General features: G+C 40.7%; 2 protein-coding genes across 7 annotated transcripts in view; one reads left to right on the top strand and one right to left on the bottom strand.

Annotated features, from left to right (window-relative positions):
• Window positions 1-25: 25 nt before the first annotated feature.
• plbd1a (phospholipase B domain containing 1a) lies at window positions 26-7,743 on the top strand. 2 transcript variants are annotated; one of them, XM_088325913.1, is made up of 11 exons: window positions 26-210; window positions 1,862-2,084; window positions 2,284-2,367; window positions 2,487-2,628; window positions 2,798-2,935; window positions 3,063-3,207; window positions 3,288-3,488; window positions 3,593-3,733; window positions 3,810-3,995; window positions 7,108-7,214; window positions 7,290-7,743. In XM_088325913.1, exons 1-11 carry the CDS (start codon window positions 141-143, stop codon window positions 7,464-7,466), a joined length of 1,614 nt encoding a protein of 537 aa, XP_088182039.1. In that variant the 5' UTR covers window positions 26-140; the 3' UTR covers window positions 7,467-7,743. The 2 variants fall into 2 exon arrangements, with proteins under 2 accessions (XP_088182039.1, XP_088182046.1); XM_088325920.1 differs by having other exon boundaries at window positions 75-210; window positions 1,843-2,084.
• A 4,410-nt stretch (window positions 7,744-12,153) lies between these two features.
• gucy2ca (guanylate cyclase 2Ca) overlaps window positions 12,154-22,683 on the bottom strand; it is a 33,080-nt gene continuing 22,550 nt past the window's right edge. For all 5 annotated transcript variants that reach the window (XM_088325886.1, XM_088325887.1, XM_088325903.1 and 2 more), the window contains 12 exons: window positions 20,751-20,837; window positions 20,539-20,671; window positions 20,332-20,469; window positions 17,930-18,018; window positions 17,757-17,848; window positions 17,517-17,675; window positions 17,254-17,446; window positions 16,998-17,172; window positions 14,662-14,760; window positions 14,488-14,582; window positions 14,327-14,403; window positions 12,154-12,621 (listed from right to left, as the gene is read on the bottom strand). In XM_088325886.1, coding sequence (XP_088182012.1) covers window positions 12,420-12,621; window positions 14,327-14,403; window positions 14,488-14,582; window positions 14,662-14,760; window positions 16,998-17,172; window positions 17,254-17,446; window positions 17,517-17,675; window positions 17,757-17,848; window positions 17,930-18,018; window positions 20,332-20,469; window positions 20,539-20,671; window positions 20,751-20,837 — 1,539 coding nt within the window. In that variant the 3' untranslated portion in view covers window positions 12,154-12,419. The remainder of the gene's footprint in view (window positions 12,622-14,326; window positions 14,404-14,487; window positions 14,583-14,661; window positions 14,761-16,997; window positions 17,173-17,253; window positions 17,447-17,516; window positions 17,676-17,756; window positions 17,849-17,929; window positions 18,019-20,331; window positions 20,470-20,538; window positions 20,672-20,750; window positions 20,838-22,683) is intronic.

Raw genomic sequence — 22,683 nt, 5'->3', positions numbered from 1 at the left:
CAGGCGGTGCAGTTACGTTCACGAATACGTCAACCCGCCTTGCCTCCTTGAAACCATTTCTTATTTCTAACTTTCACAGTTACGTCTGCTCCTCTTCTGTCAAGTCCGGTGGGCTAACTTTCTAAAGTAGAAGTCGAAATATGACATCTAAAAGTTTTTGTTTTTGTGTGTTACTCAACACGGTGTTGACTGCCTCTTTTGCGACAGCTGGTAAGTAAGTGGGTCATGCTTGAACTATTTGTTTGCGTTAAAACGTTTCGTTGTCCATATACATTTTGTTTACATAAGATGACATATTTTAATCCGTCGGCATTGTCGTGTGCACGTTTCCCGTTTCAACTATTTATTGCACCCATACAAAAGTACAGTTTTGATCAATGATATTCACAACTTGTAATCGGTTTGTTACAAGCAGTAACTGCATAAACGTTTACCCAAGTAACAGAAACAGTACTTGATTACTTACAACGGATGACTGCCCCAGATGTCAAATATTACATTGCAACCCACTGCCACAATGAAATATAGTCCTCTTAAATTGTATGTAGGGTAGGGGTGAGCTGATCGATCCAAATATCAATATGAAAGATACTAAGCAATACTTGGATCGCATTGATATTACCTTATTATTCGAGAATCGATACTTGGCTCGCAGCACGGCGGCGCAGTGGTTAGCGCTTGTGCGGCACAGTTCATGTCATGGGAACCTGTCGTGGGTTCAAATCCAGCTCCAGACTTTCTGTGCGGAGTTTGTATGTTCTCCCCGTGCTTGCGTGGGTTTCCTCCGGGCACTCCGGTTTCCTCCCACATTCCAAAAACATGCATTTCAGGTGAATTGGCCGGTCCAAATTGTCCCTAGGTGTGAATGAGCGAATGAGTTGTCTGTCCCCGTGTGCCCTGCGATTGGCTGGCAACCAGTTCAGGGTGTCCCCTGCCCACTGCCCGAAGATGGCTGGGACTGGCTCCAGCCCCCCCGCGACCCTAATGAGGATAAGCGGTACGGCTAATGAGATGAGATGAGATACTTGGCTCACCCAACAATTTACTCAAAGCGCCGCTTCTTTATGTCGATAGCGCAGACACCTAAAGTGAGCCGTGACTGACATGGACAGTTTTAGGACTTCACCCTACCTGGCTTTCTAAGGCATTCCGTCTGCCAGGCAGGATAGAGAGCCAAGTCTATGCAAACCCCTACCAAAAGCTTAAAATGACTACTAGGAAGCACTGCGTGGTGTGGACTTATTTTCATTTTCATCTACAGGAAAAGACAATGTGGGTTGTAGTTTGAGTGGTAAAGTGGTCTGCTATTGTGGCAACACCACAAATTGACATAAACTCGTGAAAAAAGAGCGACCTGCAACCAAAAAATGTAAACATGTTACTGTTCCTTAACAAAAACCTGTAGGTCCGTTGTCACTCTGGCAACAAAGCCAAGGAGAGAAAATTGATAATTTATTTGCATTACTGACTACACCTTCAAAATAATGTAAAATGGAGGGTAATTTTGTCGTCCTGTTGACTTTGTTATTCAGTATTTGTATTTTTGTTGCATTCCTTTTTGTTCTGAAACAGTTCTAATAGAAATTATCGAAATTATAAACCAAGGAGGGATGGAATCTATAATTAAATGAACATGACCTTTCCAAGCATAAATATCTGTATCGGATCGGTATCCTTCAATACTACCCCGTATTTTTGGGGATCTGATCGATACCAAAACTAACTAGTGTACATAATATTGTGGTTTGTATGTCAGTATGAACTCACAACGTCACTTCCAATCTCATTGTTAAACTTTTAACAAACAATAGAAATAATTTTCTATCCTGCTCTGCATTTCAGTTTCTTGTATTTATTCCAGAGCTCACAAAAGCCACAGTGTATTGGGACGCCGAACAAAAGACTGCACTGCTAAAGGATGGAGTCATCAATTTAAACGGGGATGCCTATGGCTTTATGAATAACACCTTGTCCAGTACAGGCTGGAGTGTCCTTGAGACACGAGCTGGATACGGAGAAACACCCCAGACTGACGAGGTTACCTTTTTCCTTGCGGGTTTCCTTGAAGGTTTTCTCACTGCACAGTAAGCAAAACAGCATTCTTTGTTCCTACTGGCCAAGGGGAACTCGTTCTTACATTGAACTTGAAATCTAATTTCTTGCATGCTGAGCAAGGGCCTAGCTGCCTGTGCAAAATGATCATCTCTGTGGTGAAAAGTGAAGATCCCTTTGAGTAGGGTCATTTAAAATGACCCATCAGACTTTTGACTGCTTCCTGTACAGACAGATGATAGATCACTACACCAATATCTACCCTCAGCTCATCCATGACCCCAACATCCTTGGCCAGGTTCAGAGCTTCATGAAGTAAGTCTGAAAACAGCATCTACTCTCCCACACAAGTATCTTTTGGCATGCGACCTTCGAGCGCTTGGAATGACAACACAGAGCTGTGAACAGCATGTGACTCTTTCCGGTTCTCCAAGGCAACAAGACTCTTGGACCAGGGCGCAGGTGAGAATGAACAAGAGTTCGAATCCACTGTGGAGACACGCGGGGTACATTGTGGCCCAGATGGACGGTCTACAAGCTGGCGTTGCGGAGTGGGCCAAAAGACAGGGAAAAAAGGTGTCATGTTTTTGCTTTATGAAGTTTCTTTTCTTTTAAAGGAGGAACCTCCAACTGAATGTAAACATTGTCATTTTGTTAAAAGCTTCAAACCAAATAATTTTCTCTAATTTTACTTTGTTTGACTGTTAGATTCGTAAAAGCTGAACATTTGCTGTTGTTCCGACAGCCACTATCCCTGTTTGCGGTTCAGTTTCTGAACGCTGTAGGAGACCTCCTGGATTTAATCCCTTCCTTGGACCGCACCCTCTTTTCCATAAAAAACTTAAAACCCCCAGGAATGGGACACTGCTCGGCACTCATTAAGGTCAGTGAATAAGAGCCCTCACCTTACCTGACATCCAAGTTTATCGGGATGTGAAACAAAGTCAATATTCCCCACATAGTCCATGCAAAACCCTGTTTAGAAATCCAACCGGATTCCTTATTACCAGATGCTACCAGGCTTTGAGAACCTCCTCTTTGCTCACTCCAGCTGGTACACTTACGCAGCTACCATGCGGATCTACAAACATTGGGACTTCTTTATTTCTGACCCACAAACGGCCACGGGCAAACTTTCATTCAGCAGCTACCCTGGTAAGCATGAGGAATCCTCAAGAATCCTTAATGAAATTGCTGTCCTAAACCACAAAGACATGTCTGAATGGTTTTCTCAGGGTTCCTGGTGTCCCTGGATGACTTCTACCTCTTGGGAAGTGGCCTCATGATGACCCAGACCACCAACAATGTCTTCAACTCGTCCCTCTTTGACACAATCACTCCTAAAAGTCTGCTGGCCTGGCAGAGGGTTCGACTGGCAAACAGTTTGGCTCATACTGGGGAAGAGTGGGCCAAGGTTTTCTCAAAGTATAACTCAGGTAGGTGAGTTATATTAGTCAACTAAAAACTAACAAGAACTCAAAAGATATATATGATTTACTGAAAAAGTCAGAAATCCCCCATAGTTTTTGAACTGTTGTAGGTACATACAACAACCAGTACATGGTGTTGGACAGGAGCAAAGTGAAGCTAGGCAAAAGTATTTCTGATTGGGCTTTGACTGTGGTGGAGCAGATTCCCGGGCTGGTAGAATACTCGGACCAGACGCAAGCACTGCGCCAAGGTAACAACAAAACTGATCTTGATTTTTTTTATTTCAAAACCTGATAGTCTTTTTTTTGTTTTTTTAACCACTGCAGGTTACTGGCCTTCTTATAACGTTCCCTTCCATCAGAACATCTACAAGATGAGTGGGTATGACCTTATGTGGCAACAATATGGCGAAGACTTTTCCTATGACCTTTGCCCCCGAGCCAAGATCTTCCGTCGTGACCAAGCTGAGGTGAAGGATCTGGACTCTCTAAAGCACATCATGAGATTTAACGGTGGGTTTTTGTCTCTAGCTCTCTAATTATTTGTTTGATGAGATTGGTGTGTGAGATTACAAGGGCGAGGTCAGTCTCGCCTTATGGGGCTTTTAGTTTGCAGTTGGGGATTTTCCTAAATTGTCTCCAACAGCGGAAAATCATTTGCTAAGAGTGTTTTTTTAGTCTTTTTGAACACAGGAATTGGACAAATCTCATGTAACCTTTCCAATGGTAAGACTACCTTTTTTAACGGTAAATGTCTATCATTAGGGTTATCTAACTTTCGATTTTAATGGAGAGGTCAAGTTTTAATGATTTTTGTCACAAATAAACTTTTGTTTTTGGAATGTCTTAATGTATTGGAAATAATAACAATAATAATAATAATAATGATGAATATTATCTATATATATTATATATATATATATATATATATATATATATATATATATATATATATATATATATATATATATATATATATATATATATATATATATATATATATATATATATATATATAATCTATATCTATCTATATATATCTAATCTGTATCTATCTATATATATATATATAAAATATACCGGTATATATATTTATATATATGTGTGTGTGTGTGTGTGTGTGTGTATACTTAGAGTATAAAATAAAATAGAGAACACGATATTACATATTAAGAGTTATTCAGATAATTCTATCATAAAGAACATGCTTATCAAACTATCATCTTCACTCCAGATAACTGAATCCAATCAAATCTTCATCCTCGGTGTCACTTTTACCAGTAAACAACTCCCGGTGGGTCGATGGAATGTTGGCTTTCTGCTTCTACTTTTACGTCGCGGTTAAGAATCAAATGATCAACACAGCTCTTTATCGCTGCACACTGACTCCCTGGGAGATATCCAAAATGTTTACACATTTTCAAAAAAGGAGGGAAATTATTTTCATTTGGTTTCTGTAGTTGAACAAACACGACACAAATTAACGATTTTCCATGCGTTAAAAATGCGTAGAATAAATATTACATTTGAACTCTGGGTGTTACTGGGTAACTATGAGACGAGAGGGAAATGAGCTCATTTGCTCGTTTTCCTCTCTTCGGTCTTTGCTGTTAGAGTCCAGTGGAGCGCAAGCTCCACCCCTTTTAAATTGGTAGTATCACTCCTAATTTCAACACGGAAGTCACATTACACGGGTAACAGCGCAATGCTGTCATAAGCACTTTTTCAGTGACAAAGTAGCTGTTTTTATTTAGTGATAACTGCCGTTTTATTTTTATAAATGTATGCTATGTTTCATTTCACTCTTTTTGTTGCCCAGATAAGTCACACATTATGCACGTTCCATTTTTTTTCCGCACCCCCAAAATATAAATAACATCAAAAATTGGATTTCTTTATTGCATTTCTTCAATTTTATCAAATAAATGATACCTACTCTATTTCATTAATAATGGAATGAAACTTGAGGCAATTGAGTAGTCACGTAGTGCATCATTCTCCACAGTATGCGCTTCATTAAACGTGGTAATATTGATAGTAGGCTAATATAGCTAATATACATACACACAGCACGTGCTGCATTCATTTTAAGACTTTTATTAATCTTTTAATTTGTTTTTGGTCCAATATGGCTCTTTCAACATTTTGGGTTGCAGACCCTTGACTTAAGAAGAGGGAAAGAGTTTAGGTATGACCAACATCTTATAAGAAAATAATGAAAGGTTACCCTAAATGTGAAAATGCCCTCCAAAAAAGATGACTCATCACTTTTGGTTTTGTTGTTGCAACATTTTTGAAGCAAACAAGAGAAAGAAGGTGACTGAACAGCTGCATTTTAACTTCCTTTCTCCAGTTTTCTTTTATTTTCTCATTGGATCGATCGCATCTTATATACCGTATTTTCCGCACTATAAGACGCACCTAAAAGCCTTGATTTTTTTCAAAAACTGACCATGCGCCTTATAATACAGTGCGCCTTATATATGGATCGATATTAAGTCGCAAGGACTCGCAACAAAGGCAAGCAGCCGCCAACTAGATTTTTCCTCGTAGGCGATGTGGTCTGCGGTGTATGCTGGGATACATATGTCGGCGTTTCATTTCCCAGCCAATGTGTCAATCATCATTTGAATCGATCACTATTGGCTAAAGTTATTCAGAGGTAAAGGGGGCGGATCCTTTTTATCATTTACAGGCTCGCATAGGCTAAAGGGGCAAAACAAAGCCTGCAATTGGCCGAAAAAGATGAATGTGAATAGCAAGTTTGGTTGTCTACATAGAGTAAACATGGTTTACCATTCTGTATTTGTAAATATTTTACTCTCCTGGATTTACTACACTCACCGATATAAGAGGACCATGGTTGCACATTATTATTGAACGCAACGACTTCGGTGAGCTACTCCGGCTATATATTTTCCCAGTATCTTGTTTCAGAGTGATTTCGATGTTTCTGTGATGGGTCTTTTTTTAAATTTAACTCAATTCCAAGTGTTTATTGTCATATGCACAGTAAAGTTGCGAGCGAAAAAGAAAATAGAAACTAAGGAATGGTTGGCATTTCTTCAATCCCAAGATTTTAACCTTCCGAATGATATTTGGACTGATGCATTTGAGTGACATCCTACGGACACCGCATCCGCACGTGTCTACGACACGTATTTGCTTCTTTGCAAGCTTTTGGAATGTTAAGGGGGTAATAAGTTGGACTGAACTATCTGACTGTTTTGTCCACGTTCCCATTGTAGAGCCTTATAATCAGGTGCGCCTTATGTATGGAAGATATAGGACCAAACGCTATTTTTTGGGGGTGCGCCATAAAACTCGGTGTGCCCTATAGTGCGGAAAATACGGTAATATAAATATCTGTCGACAATAACATACTCGGGCTGTTCGTTCCCCCAATTTAGGATTCAAGTCTCCCTCAGGAATCAGTCTTACTCCTTAGGGTTTCCATTCTCATGTGCCAATGACCCTGCCCAAAAGGGAAGTGCCACCTAAAGAATGGTTTCGAGTCTCATCACAGATGATGCTCTGATGGCGTAGAACAATTCTATTTCTGTATTGGTTGAAACCGTGCCCTAGATACAGTATATGACCCTGACCGCCATTTTTATGTCTTCAGACTACAAAAAAGATCCGTACTCTAAAGGCAACCCCTGTAAGTCCATCTGTTGTCGAAACGACCTGAAGGCTGAAGAGCCAACCCCAGCGGGTTGCTATGACACTAAGGCAGGTCTCATCACTTTATCTAAACAGATCAAAAGAGCTTCGTAGCTTAGTTTTTGCCTATTTCTGCTTGCACAGGTGACAGATTTCCGAATGGCAGGGGAGTTCCGTGCAGAAGCAGTGAATGGGCCAACAACTCAAGATGGACTGCCACCATTCATGTGGGATCAGTTCAGCAACATCAGCCACCAGGGTCTGCCGCAGTTTTACAATTTTACCTTCGTGCCCATGAGGCCGATCCTTTTCCATCCCTAAAATTGGACATGCGTAAACATTTCTTCACAGGCATTGCAAAATGAACATGCCTTTTTGTGATTAACGGCATGATTAGTCCTTGACAATTATTATGTGATGATTATGACCTTAAGAAAACATCTATTTGCATACAATGTAAATCAATGATTTTAATTATTAAATACTATTTTGTAATTTATTACACTCTAACTCATTCAAGCCAATTCATGTTCTCGATAATGGACCTTTGTTGATACATTTGTCAATGGCAGTAAATAAATTCAGAAAGACTGCATAACGCTTTTTAGGACTTGGAATTTTTTTATTAATACAAAGCAACTTATTTTCTCTATCATGCACAGTGCATTTTTCTTTGAAATCAGCCTTCTTAATTTTGGGAGCATCAGATGAAAGTGTCACTCACAATGCAAATATGCCTCAGAAGAATGTCAGTGTGGATCTTTTATGCTCTTATGCCATTTAGTTTGACGTTTTAAAAACTGTTCATATCATTGATGTCGCCGAGTCTCAGGTTTTTTTCTGCTATTCTTTTTGTGTAAAATCTGGGTTCTGAAATCCATAATAAGCTTTTAAGCTATTATGAATAAAGTTTGGAAGTTGCTGTTCTTTTGCAGTTCGGTCTAATTTTGCATTGAATTAATGACCCTGTTCAGGGCAAGAATGAAAACCTGCTGTCAGAACCAGAACAGGAGGAGGACCCAGATGCATAACGTTTCTCACACAAGCTTTAATTTACGGGAATGTTAACACAAACGTCAGTGATTCAGCAATCGCTGGGCGGAAAAAGTAAAGGAGAAGTCTGGCGTGGAACAACAGGAAGCCAGAGGCCGACCAGATCGATACCAGTTACACAAGCAGATACCGGACAGATGGGGTCGATACTGGACAGGACGGGACAGACAGGATTGATATCAGATACAGGAGACTGGAGACATATCAGACAGGACGGGACAGACTGGATTGTTACCAGACACTGGAGACTGGAGTCCGAATATCAAACAGGACAAGATAGACGGGAACGATATCCGATTCTGGAAATTGTAGCAAGGTATCAGACAGGACGAGACAGACGGGATTCATACCAAACACTGGAGACTGTAGTCAGATATCAAACAGATAGCGGACAGGATACACAAGCAGGATACTGGACAGAGTCAAAACACACGTCTTGCGAGTGCAGAGGTTCGTTGACGGACTAAAAAAAGGATGAGTGAGAGCACTGAGCTTAAATAGGAGGGAAGCAAATCAGTCAATGAGCCGCAGCTGGTCAAAACGGGCGGGGCCAATTGGGGGCAACGGGCAACCGTGACACCTGCTTAATGTTGATCCAGGTTTTGTTGCTTTAACATGCAAGAAACATGGTAAAACATCAATACTGTATATCTATTAGGTAGCTCTTACTTTAAGATGACCTGTTAGGTTAGCAGTACTTTTAGTCCCACCATCCATTTTCTGTGAGCGCTGTGTGCTACAAGTTAGCGTGATTTCAGTTGCACTAACAACCAGTATACAGTATAGAGCAACTTTTTCTCAGCAACCATGCGTACCTACGTCAATTATTAAAATAACGACATCAACAGATAAATGAATGCTTAGCGTTCTCAGAGAGTGCTTTATGACGCAACCCATAAAAATATATAGACTAAAAAGGACAATCAGTGCTCAACCTGGTCATTAGGGACACACGTATTGTGATCAGGTTGCATATTTTCACGAGGTTTTACATAACGCACTCACAAAAAAAGCATATTTGTGATTTTGAGATAGGAGAGTTGTCGTTGCTGTCAACTGTACTTTCTGTGTGATTTTTGTTTTTATATTTATTTTTGATGTTGACTGTATTGGCCTTGCAGCACCCATTGTAGCCTGCTCATCCTGGAAAACGGGTTAACTTTATATGTGACCTGTTCTCTCAAGTTTTCTCAATTTTCTTCATGCTGAGGTTTTTTGAGGTTTTCCTTTCCCTCAGGATGTTGTATTCCAGTCTGTGCAGTCATTTGAGATTTTTTGTGATCGAGGGAAATAAATGTGACTTGACTTGATAAGCACTCACTGAAATTGAAGGGTTGTTGTGTTGACCGCAAGCCGGTGCAATGACGCAGCGCCGGCTCATGCTAGCACAAGAAAATATATCCAGCACAAAGAGAGAGCGCACGGGCGCAGTACAGTTCTCTCTCCCCGCTTTTTGATAGGAAGTTTAACATCTTTGATGTCCATTTTTTTTCAGAATCTTTACCAATATGGATTGAGTTTAAGGGCACAACTCTCCTTTTCAATGAGTTGCTAAAATACAACAATTTGCTACTTGACTTCCTTAGTAAAATTAACAGATGGAAGTTGGGTTTGGGACTAGTCCCTCTTATATTTTTTTGTATACCCATGATCTGATAAAGTTCATCTCGGGTTCTGATTTTTCGCAGATTTTTTTTCAAAAGTGAGTTCTTCTCACGCTCCCCAATGAGCCGACGACCACTGTTGCGACAGGCCCCGGCATCCATGCTTACACTGAGTTGCAAGGCTGAAAGCCAAGCCACGTCTTTTTTAGGTCTAAGTGTACCATATCCCTCTCCACTGAAAACCAACAGACTTCCAAGGGTTATGAGAGGTTTGTTCTTGGCTGAAATGTGTTATTCCAACCTAATCCTCCACAAGCCTTCTTGCCGATGATGACCGAGCCCAGCGTTCCCCTCTCCAACCAATGCCGGCGTGAATTTTAACTTTGCAGACCAGATGGAATAAAATTGGTGCAAATTGGCTTTTAAGTGGTCTGGTTATATGTCACTCAAGTCTAACATAGCTTTGTTAAGAGGTTTCTAGATAAATTAGGTTCAGACAATACTGATGCCCTTCATTGTTTTCTTTTGTTAGCTCCTTAACATATTTATGGTGTCAACATATTTATCATTCTTTCTTTTTACTTATAAGCCCTAGGTCTCATTTCATTAGCTGTACCGCTTATCCTTATTAGGGTCGCGGGGGGGCTGGAGCCCATCCCAGCCATCTCTGGGCAGTGGGCAGGGGACACCCTGAACTGGTTGCCAGCCAATCGCATGGCACACGCGGACAGAACACTCACTCGCTCATTCACACCTAGGGACAATTTGGACCGGCCAATTCACCTGAAATGCATGTCTTTGGAATGTGGGAGGAAACCGGAGTGCCCGGAGGAAACCCACGCAAGCACGGGGAGAACATACAAACTCCGCACAGTAAGTCCGGTAGCTGGATTTGAACCCACGCAGGAGGTTCCCAAGACCTTAGAACTGTGCCGCACACGCGCTACCACTGCGCCGCCATGCTGCCCTATTTCTGAACTCATCTCATCTCATCTCATTAGCCGTACCGCTTATCCCCAGTAGGGTCGCGGGGGGCTGGAGCCCATCCCAGCAATCATCGGGCAGTGGGCAGGGGACACCCTGAACTGGTTGCCAGCCAATCGCAGGGCACACAGGGACAGACAACTCATTCGCTCATTCACACCTAGGGACAATTTGGACCGGCCAATTCACCTGAAATGCATGTCTGAACTCACAGGCCCAAAATATTTTTTTGTAATAAAAATCTCAATTGATATGCTTTACTCCAGCACTTGTTTCAACTTGTTTTGTCTCTCGACCCGAAGGTGAAGGAGATTTTCCTACAGCATCCATACTGCTTCACAACAAATGACACATAAACTTCAATTTCTGTGATAGAAAAATAAAACACTGAAAAGGGGCTTTTGCCACTTTTTGGATATGTTATGTTATGTTTGGGTATTTCTTTTACAATTTATGTACTAGGTTTGGTCTATCGCCTGGACAACACCCAAGTATGGGATGGAAATCAGCACAAAAATAACAAAAGTAATAATTAACAATCCCCAAGGTATGACCGTAAACATCACTATTAATCGCAGATAGCTAGAACATGACACCAAATTTAAATATCTTAGAGCTGTCATATCAAAAAAGGACTCAGAACCAGAAATCATGGCAAGGATAGTTTAAACCATAGCAGCACTTTCCAGACTTAAACCCATCTGAAGGGACGAGAACATAGCAGTGAAATCAAAGATCAGACTCATGCAAGCGCTGGTTACCTCCATCTTCCTCTACGCTTGCGAGATATGGACTCTCACAGCAATGCTGGAGAAGAAAATCCAGGCCGTGTAGATGAGATGCTACAGAAATCTTCTAGGCATTAGCTACTCAGCCCATTTTAAAAACGAAATGGTGCGCAAAACCATCAGAGGGCACATTGGACCCTACGAAGAACCCGTTTTCAACTGTGTGCAGACGGAAATTTCAATCATATGGTTACATCTCAAGAACATCCTGACTGGCCAAGATAATTCTCCAGGGCACAAGAGGAGAGAAAGACCGAGAAAGAACTGGGCTGACAAAATTAAGGAATGGACTGGTGCTAACTTTACCACGAGCCAAAAAGAGGCCAGGGACCATCAACAGTGGAGAAGACTGTCCAGAGTTGCGTCCTCATTGGTTACCCTGACGACCAATGCAGTTAAGGGATCCGTGAACCGTGATATATATTTCTAATTTGTCTCTCGTAGCGGTGGCTAGTTGAATACTTCGACCTATCCGAAATTGTTTGTGAATGCTAAGGAACATATCAAACAAGCATTTTGTACATTAACCTGAACCTGAGCGTTATTGTTCCAATGAAAGCAAATAAAAACACATGATCATCATATTATTCAATGTATTAGTAGAGTGTGCCCACTTTAAGTGTTTTTGTCTTTAAATAATGCCAGTTTGTATCTCAAGTTAAGTCAAATTCCATCCTGGCGCCTTTCGAAAACGTTGCCACAGTCATATGCTGTAATGACTTTATGTAAGCGTCAGCATATCACGAGTCTCAGTCAGCACGTGCCTGCATGAGTCAATCTGCCTGAAGAGTCCTCACAGTGTTCATTCAAACAGGGACAGATTAGGGCCGACACTACATGTGTCATCACAGATAAGTACTGGGATCATCAGTGACAGCCAAGTGGAAGTATTCCGGGGAGTTTTCGCCCTGCAGGTTGCCGTTCGTTTCTCGCCGTCTGGTGGACAAAGTTTTCCTGTTCTCAAAACTTTCTCTGCCGTTGCCGCGCTTTTGCAAGCTGGACACGATCATTTCAGCCAAGTCCTGCTGCAGTCGCTGGAAGTTCTCCCTGTGGCGAACATCGAAGGAATTTAAATGTCAGAGAAGTGAAGTCCTCAAAAACATACAAAACAGAATAGTTAGCAAAGGTAAAATAGCTGATTCCTTTTTGTTGTTACATTGAAAGGTGCCATTTCATATATAGGCATGGTTGTATGAGTTGTCAGCTTTAATATTTTTATTTCAGTAATTTATATACATTTTTACACCATGCAAAGAAAAAAGAAATTAAATATTGCCTCGGCAATTGTGAGAGTTGGGGCTGGATCTGGAAGATGTTAGCATGTAACCGGTAGCATAAAGTTTTTAGCATGTAACCATAGGCATGTAGTTAACAATAAGGAGATGCCTTCAGGGACAGTATAAAAATCACATCTATAGTAATAATATAGTAATAACACTGTTATTACACTGTGTATTTCCATTTTGTGGTACCAATAGAAAGCATAAAATATAACACACTGTCCTTTTAACTAATTATTGGCTTCCGACCTGTCAATATAAAACAAACAACCTAAAAAAGATGAATTCATTTAATGACATGAACATTTTCTTTTATGATCCCTATTTTTTCACGTATCAGTTATTTTAGATAATTTATTTTGGATTTTGAAGGAACCCTTACAGTTTTTAATCCATGTAGTTATCTTTTCATTTAACCCTGGAGAACCCACGGGTCATCATTTGCCAAAGAAGAAAATGATTCTCCAGGGCTAAATACATAAATGAATTTTAATATACATACTAAAATATACCAGACAAAGAGCTTAAGATCCTTTAATATGTCGCAAGTAGCGTCATCGCCACAAACTTTATTTTTTGAAAAATATGAAAGAAAAGTCTGTCATTACCTTTGATTTAAGGCAAATGCAACAATTTCTAAATTCAATCAGCCATTTAGATTTTTCACCATTGTTCCTTTTGTAAACTTGATTTTGTTTTATATATGACGGAAAGAATAACCTCAAAACGTAAATACTTTACTCTGCTATTACATTGTTTTCGGATTATTCACACACTTTGAAAATACACTCAAAACTAAAAAGAGGCAGAACAAAATGGAGTCATTTTTTACAGTACAAAACGGATACAAATTATTTGAAGCTGTAAACATTTAAACAAGTTAAAACAGGAAGTACAGTATTTGAACACGTTTAAGGCTAATGTCAAATCCCTTTAATACAGTTCTGCCAATAGAAAAACACTACAAGGTTAATTTAATAATAGAGAGTTTTACAAAAAAGGAGGGTTTTCCTAAACATCAGAAATATGTGATTTGATTTGACACTTATTACTCCGGCATTCTTTCTGTATAGTATATCTCACTATACTGTGTTAACATTTGTCATTAATAATTAGTATAGAGTTAAAAATTCAAATACAGTCAACCCTTTTCAAAACCTTTATTTTTTTACAATTAATATTCAATTCAATCATCTATTATTGTGGTCGGTTTAATGTCTGAATATATTCTTGCGTCCCTGCCCAGCAATAGTATCATTTATAATAACAATTACAATAATAACAACGATAATAGTAATAATAATGATAAGCCCGAATCCACTGTGTAAACAGAAGAGCATTAGGGATCTAAATGACAAAGGAAAAGGCATTAGATTATATCTTATCATCACTCTTTTTTTACTCACCGTACCGCGTAGTTCAACAATGTTTTGTGACGACTTCAGTACAGATAACATGATGTGTTTACTCACGCTGTTGGTGGTGTAGGTAGATTGTATTGGCCTCCTGTCACTCCAGTCAACCAGTAAGTCATCTCTTTGCCTTTGCCCTACGGGTCAGTAAAGGAAACCAAAAAGTCATCTCATTGTTATCTGGTTGAAGATGCAACCAAGTCAAAGTGCATGCAGCTCACCTTCAGATACGTCTCCCCTCTCTGCTCATACTCAAATTTGCAGTCAGTCCTCTGCAGGATGTTGATGGTAGACTGACTCACGTGGATTCTCAGTGCTTAGAGGGGAACACGCCAATGACATATTACAACATCGGTTTGTCTATTTGGTCAATGTCTGTGTGTGTGGTTTCCTACGCAGGCCTGTGGACTCCATCCGCGATGCCGTGTTGACTGTATCTCCGAATAGACAGTAGCGGGGCATCTTATTCCCCACCACTCCAGCAGCACAGGGGCCTTAACAAATATAGTATTTGATATTACTCTTTAACAAGTTAATTGTTGTTCATTTGTTATTATCATATAAAGAGGGCAGCGGTGGGGGTGGGGGGGACCCGCAAAGCCTTCTCTGCTGGCCTAAATCATGTGATGTTATTATATTTTGTCAATGAATACTTGTTGAATAAGTCCAAATTGTCAGATTCCTTCACTGCTTGCCCCCTGGTTACACTGCTTCCAGATGTGTGCTTTTATTTTTGAACATCCAACCAATCACATTTCAGCCATGACTTGTTGCCAGGCTCAGAAATCTGCCCGGGGGCCTTCGGAATTGTTTGTGAAGACCTGTAGCACAACATAATACATAATGCTGTTGGTTTAGCCAATCAGATTTCGAGTATTCAAAGAGATGATCTTCTGGAAGGCATCGAGAAATGCCAGCTAGGGAGTGGCAATACATCAAAGTCGATTATTCCATTAAATTATAATAAAACATTTTTTTTTACTCTACGGTGAACTTTTAACTCTTTTAAACTTTGAACGTATTCACACTAAGCAATTTGATGTCAGGTAACTCAGAATCTCTAAAAAATATGCAAGATAATCCATCCATCCATCCATTATCTGCACCGCTTATCCTCAGTAGGGTCGTGGGGGTGCTGGAAGCTATCTTCGGGAAGTAGGCAGGGGACACCCTGAACTGGTTGCCAGCCAGTCGCAGGGCACACAGGGACAGACAGTTCGCTCGCTCATTCACACCTCGGGGCAATTTGGACTGACCGATTCACCTGACATGCATGTCTTTGGAATGTGGGAGGAAACTGGAGTGCCTAGAGGAAACCCTCGCGAGCACGGGGAGAACAAGCAAACTCCACACAGGTGGTTCGATTTCATGACCTTGGAAGTGTGCTGAACACGCGCTAACCACTGCGCCGCCGTGCTGCCCTACGCAAGATAATGTTACTTCAAAATATTGACTTTTCAGTGCAATGACATAGAAGAACAAACTTTACATTTGCGATGTAAAATACATTATCGCTAAAAATAAACAACCAACACAAGTTAAGATATTTAGAGATGTACAAAAATAGATGAAATACAAAACAATTTTAAAATTTCTATTCTTATCAAATACATAATCCCAGGGAGAAAAAAACATGCATATTGACCAATCAAAAAAGCGTCTCGAGGGGAATTGGCTTTTGATTGGTGGTGAGCCGGCTCCTGTCGTTCCTAGAGCCGGATCGTATGGAAACGACACATCACTTTAAGCCATCTCTGAAGCCTTAGGTGTGAAATGTACAACCCGCCACTGATAATGAAATATTATCAGTAGAATTGTTGTCAAAAAGCGTACATGAAAAAGCTCAAGGGGTTAAGTGAGATTTATATTAAAAGTGCAGAGGAGCAAGTAAAATAACACACAACACAGAACCAGGCTATCAATGATTAACAGTGGCTGACTGAAGTCTAAACTCCCTCCCACCTTTGAGAACACTCACCTTTTTTTCACCCAAAATATTTAAAGACTAAACCATCTCACAAAGTCAGGAATACAATTGAATATCTACTGTTCAAAGTCTGACAGATACCCTTTTTTTCCCATGTTAAATGATATTACCAGTCTGTCCCGTCCTTTTTTAAGTTTTCCGGGGAAAACCCTGACTCGGGTTAATTTTGCCCCCAAAAAGGGATAGTTTGATGCCAAAAATATCCCCCAAAATAGGTCGTATTGTTGAAAATAACAAGAGAAAATGAGTGGATATTAGGCTTTCTTTTAAAGCAACACACACACACAAAAAAGAGTCATTTTGTTTTGTTTTGAACATCCTTAAAAAGTAGTAATTTTGTTAGAATCAACTCATTAAATTTCTTTTCAGCTTTTTGTACAATTCAACCAAGCTGTGTAACAGTCCATTTGTGGCCTAATTTTGTGTTTTGTTTGTCATCGGTGGACATATCTGTCCAGAATTGAGTTCTCTGTGGCACCCCTCAACAACTCAGGTGGTAAACAGTGATAAAATACTAATTTCATTAAATTGGTTTTGAAAGACTCACAATTAAAGCAAAGTGATACAGGCATCCGTGAACAGTGAATAACACAAAACCTCATTAAAAATATATAATATCTCTTGTGTACTCACACTTCAGAAACACTAATCTATAGTAATGTTATGTAATCGTAATTTCATTGTAATTTCAAATGTATTTAGTGTAGAGCTGAAGCCAAATGCAAAAAATGATCTTGCGTATACCTGAATGCACTCCAATACGTATCCACAAAGGAATGCCAGGCAAGTGCTGCAGCTCAAAGGTGCCGACAAATGATAAAATGTCCAGAGCCATGTGCGCAATGTCCACCGCATGCCGGTCCCCGTTACGTTTGGGCAGGCCTGAGGCAACCATATAAGCGTCACCAATGGTTTCCACCTGCAACAAGAATTCCATCATTGTCCGGGTTTGAAATGAAAACCCAAATCAAAACACCTCCCAGGAAGACTCAAATGACACCTTGTAGACGTCATGGTGGTCAAGGACACTATCAAAGTTCTTGTAGATCTCATTGAGCATGTCGACCACCTCCATGGGAGTGCTAAAGCTGCATAGTGTAGTGAACCCGACGATATCGCTGAAATAAACCGTAACCTCTTCATACAGTTCTGGTTCTACTCGACCCGTTTCCTTCAGCGACCGCACCACCGGGCTAAGGGAAGAAGAAAAGCGGCTCACAAAAAGCTCCACCGTCCCGTATCTCAGGTGCAACAAAAACCCACCCAGGAAGTAGCATGAAGTTAAGGCGATCTGCTCTATCCCTCTCAGCTTTGTACAAAGCCGTTCTCTCCTCCACTAGATTCTCCAAAGTCTTTGAGTACATCTGGAGCCGGCGTATCAGGTTGTCCATATATGTCTCCGTGGCTTGATTGTGGAGGTTGCTGGAACAACCCGCCGCCCAAAATGTGCTTATTATTGATTACATCAGATGATTGACATTTGACATGCGAAAGGTGACATACCTGAAAATCTTACCCAGAGTTGACTCGATTTTCTTGAAGTCGGGCCTCCGCTCTGGATCTTCATCCCAGCAGTTTTTTATCAACATGTGCAGCTGGCATAATGGACGCATGTAGAATTATCTCTCTTGAGATCTTATCAGCTTAACCTTCTCCTATCAGTGTATCTCTCTCACCTCAATGTCTTTCTCTGACACACCATCAAAGTTGAGCTCTGGCCTAAAGACAGCCAGTCCGTTTGGATACTGCACTCTGTACATCTTTTCTGATTGACGAAGTAAAAATAATTGAAATCAGTTAGTTGGTTGGATACCTTAACCACTTGGGTCGTAGGGGCACCATTTCCCATAGTGTAGCTTGGGCAAGTACTACCGCAAAAGGTTTACACAAAGTAAGAGAAAATAAAAGAAGGCAGCTAACAACATGTTAGATTGCATCATTTTCTCTTTTTCTTGTCGGTCCAACATAAGAACATTTCTAAGTTCAGTTATCAGAGAAGTTATACATATTTCAGAGATTAAACATTCTCCTTTAGTGGCAAAATGAAAAAAGAATGACAAAAAAGCAACAGTGGACGAACTGAACTTGAAAAAAAGATAAATGAAAACAGGGGGGGTTGGCAGCAGAAACAGGTAATGGATCTGATGGATGCTCACGCTGCTCATCCTTGCAGGTTCAAAATCCATTGATGTCTTCCCTCCTTATTTTGAGCAATTACGAAAGTTCTAAAGTTTAAACATAACACAAAGCATAATAGGAAAAAGTCTGATTAGTCAAATTAAGTTTCTTTAATTGTGGAACCTAGGTTCTGTTTTGTTTTTCTGGTTTCAGTGCTCTGATGGTAGGCTTTGGTCTTGGGCACAGAAGCTGTTTTCTTCAAGTTCAATTGCAAGAAAAATAAAAATGTATGGGTCAAGAACGACCCCAAGATTATAGATTTTATTAAACTTAAGAATAATAAATGAATAAAACATTTTAGCAAATCTGGTAATACCTCTCAGTAGGAGTTCGGTAAAAAAAACCTTGATCATTTATATAATTCACTACAGGTTCATTCTTACCATCCATCCATCCATTATCTGTACAAGTGGTAACCTCAGTAGGGTCACGGGGCTGCTGGAGCCCATCCCAGCTATCATCGGGCAGTGGCCAGGGAGACACCTCGAACTGGTTGCCAGCCAATTGCAGGGCACACAGAGACAGACAACTCACTCGTTCATTCACACCTAGGGACAATATGGACCGGCCAATTAACCTAACATGCATGTTTTTGGGATGTAGGAGGAAACCGGAGTGCCCGGAGGAAACCCACGCAAGCACGGGGAGAACATGCAAACTCCACACAGGGGGTTCAATCTCATGACCTCAAAACTGTGCTGAGAAAAAAGACCTTGATGGATAAGGTACTTTACAAAGTAATAAAGAGATGAGTAAAATCTAGAGTACGTATTTTTGCTTTTATGAACAATGCCAGAGTTTGGTTCGCATTGCCAGCATTAAGTAGGATTTGTTTCCAGTTGGAGTTGAATTCTGCCAAGGCTGCCCTTTGTCACCAATTCTGTTCATTACTTTTAGAACAGAATTTCTAGGCGCAGCCTTGGCGGGTAAGGGATGCGGTTTGGCAGCTGCAGCATTGAATCTCTGCTTTTTGCAGATGATGTGCTCTTAGCTTCCTCAAGCCGTGATTTTCAGCTCTCACTGTAGCGGTTTATGTGTGCAGCGTCTTCGATCATGCGGACCCTGTATCGGTCCAATGTTGTGGAGAAGAAGCAGAGCCGAAAGGCACAGCTCTCGATTTACCGATTGACCTATGTTCTTACCTTCACCTGTGGTCTGTAACTGTGGGTCATGACTGCAAGAACAGGCGGCTGAAATGAGTTTCCTCCACAGGGTAGCTTGGATCTCCCTTAGGGATAATGTGAGAGGCTCAGTCATGCGGGAGGGACTCAGTGTAGAGCCGCTACTCCTCCGCATTGATAGGAGCCAGTTGAAGTGGCTCCTGGACACTTCGGGAGGTGTTCCGGGCATGTCCCACCTGAAGGAGGCCCCCAGGGACGACCCAGGACACAATAGGGAGACTATGTCTCTAGGCTGGCCTGAAAAAACCTCCGGATCCCATCGGATGAGCTGGACAACGTGGTTGTGGTTAGGGAGGTCTGGGCTACCCTACTTAGACAGCTGTCCCCGCAGGATGGATGAATGGATTGATCATTGATTTTACTGTATTTCACTGTATTTTACAGCTGATTTAAGACATGGGTCACCATCCACATGCTAACATTTGGCGTGTTACCCAAAAGCTAACACAGGGAAGGGTTGAACTAAGCCAGGATTTTTTCCCTATCTTTTCCCTTGGGTGTTTGCATATAGTGTTGCATGTAGCCCAATTGAACTAATTTAGAAATAAATGAAACCAGATAGCTTTTTCTGGTTAACACATTTTCCACCAACAAAGAAGTAATCAGTGCTAAGTTTAGATCAGTACGGGGTGTACTAAAAACATTAAAGAAAATGTTTCGGTGGACTCAACTTTTAACAATAAACCAATCGAGCAGAAGATTAATGAACGAATAAATACCTTCACGACTCAAGGAAAACTGAGTGTAGAACGGGGCCCGCCTCAGAATGATCTCATGTGCGATGATGCCATAGCTGTAGACGTCTCCTTTTTGGGAAACGCCGTTTTTACGGAGGTGCTCAGGGGCGGTCCAGACATCTGAAGGGAGATGTGAGAAACTCAATCGAGTACAGAATTCAGATCGATAATCCAACTTAAACCATTCACCTCTGCCCGGTTTGAGGATGGTGTGGCAGCCGAAGTCAGTGATCTTTACCACCATGCGGTTGTCTACCACGCAGTTGGTAGACTTGAGGCGACCGTGGACTTCAATGTTACTGGAGTGAAGATATGACATGCCCTGGTGCAAGGGAGTAATAGTTCAAATATGATCCCCAAATTGCCAACCAAGGCAACATTGTTCATTCAAAATGCATTACCTTTGCTATATCGTACATAACAGATATTTTAAACTCCATGTCCATGAAAGTTTCATCTGGGTAGGAAATTCTGTCATTCAGAATGTACTGGAAGCAAATAAAATGAATAATTTCAGGGGGATGTGGGTTTACATTGTGCACAGGAATACGACACAGAGAACAATCAATGATGCAGACAAATCATTCAAGAAAAGAAAGACAAATTGTCTCGAATGTCCAAAAGTGAGCAAACTGCATTCAGGTAGGTAATGTCAGTTATTGCTTTTAGACAACAAGCCCTTTACTGTCTTTTAAAGTGTCCGAGCCCTAACAAAACAACAGTAAAAGCATTCTATGAATCGGAAAAAGGAGGCCATAGACGATATAATCCCACAATCAGTCTTATCAGTCATGCGCTTATCAGCTGTTCCTTGCTTTGTTTCTGCTCCCTCGCCTTTTTTGTTTGTTTGCCCATTCCATTTTCATTTAATACTGAAACTTCCTACTGTAGTTCTTCAGTTTCTTCTCCTTTGCTCCAAAAGTGTGCTTCGTTGTTTTGTCTCATGTGTTCTCATGTTCTGCTGGTACGTTGCTCGCCAGTGTAAGAACAGAATCAATCCAAATATGGATTTTATCACTAGTGAGCAAGTACGTTGATAGGATGAATACTATTGTCTTGGGATCAATACTGTGTTGCCATTACAACTATCACTATGATAATATCGTTAGTGGGTCATAAGGTTATGTATGGATTATAACTTTGATCCAATTGTGTTTAAACTTTAACTACTGACTTTGTTTTCAAAATATTGTGCAATAGGATGTATTCTAATTTTCTTGTCAACATTGTTTTACAGTATTTAAATAATTTGGTACATTACTGCTGTTTTTAATTTACTGTCTTGACTCTTGTTCTGAAACAGTTTTTGTAATAGAATTACTATATTTTTATACCGTTAAGGCTTTTCTATGGTATTGATACACTATTTGTAGTTTGTAGGTGAGGGTAGACAGGGTAAAGAGACAAGCAAAAGTCTCCCGCCGTAGCACTTCACTGCGACCTTGGAGGGAGTCGAGCAAAGACAGATGTGCTTGCTAGGGTAAAAATATGGGCAGTGAACAGCACAAAGCCAAATAAATGAAGCTGTCACTTAAAGACATTTACAATCCAATCACACTGATAAGAGGCTTGATTTTTTTTCTTCAGCCAGATTGTGCCAAAACGTGTAGATTTGGCATGGACAAAGGTGACGTGTTACTATCGATATCAAGCGAACTTCATTTCACCCCCACCAATTATGTGATCACTTAAAAAAAAAACATATGGGGGGGGGGAAGGCTGGGAGTGCGTGCGAGGATTTTTTCTTCCGGGGTGTGCTTGACAGAAAATAATTGAGACGCACTGCTGTACTGCGAGTTTAAAGTTCTTTGCAGCACCAACAAAAAAGAAAAAAAACATAAGAAGTAGTTTAGCGTGCGCAAAGGGAATCTGACCGACAGAACAGGATTGCGTTGGAGTATCATCTAAATGCTGTGACTTGTTCTCAAAAACTACTCTGAATATTGACAAATGTAGGCTTCATATTTGACCCCAAACACACGTTAAGAATATTACGAGAACAGCTTTTTTCCATCTTCACAGTATTTCTAAGAATTGCCCTATACTGTCTCAGTCAGATGCGGGGATTATAATTCACGCAGTTGTTACCTCCTGTCTCGATTACTGTAATGCAAGACTCTCCGGTCTCCTGAAGTCCAAAATCAAGAGCCTTCAGCTGGTACAAAATGCTGCAGCGAAGCTTTTAACTAAGCCAAGAAATTTTAATTACATTACCCCGATTTTAGCTAACCTGCATTGGCTCCCTTTTAGCGTAAGATGTGATTTTAAGGTTCTGTTGGTATTGTACGAAATCATGCATGGACTTGCTCCCTCATATCTTTCAGATTCAATTTC

Source organism: Urocampus carinirostris, chromosome 1 (genome assembly GCF_059441175.1).
Source record: "Urocampus carinirostris isolate Australia breed hairy pipefish chromosome 1, RoL_Ucar_1.0, whole genome shotgun sequence".
Taxonomy (NCBI): Eukaryota; Metazoa; Chordata; class Actinopteri; order Syngnathiformes; family Syngnathidae; genus Urocampus; species Urocampus carinirostris.
Note: the sequence above shows the minus strand (reverse complement) of the source record. Positions and strands in the feature narration are given on the sequence as shown.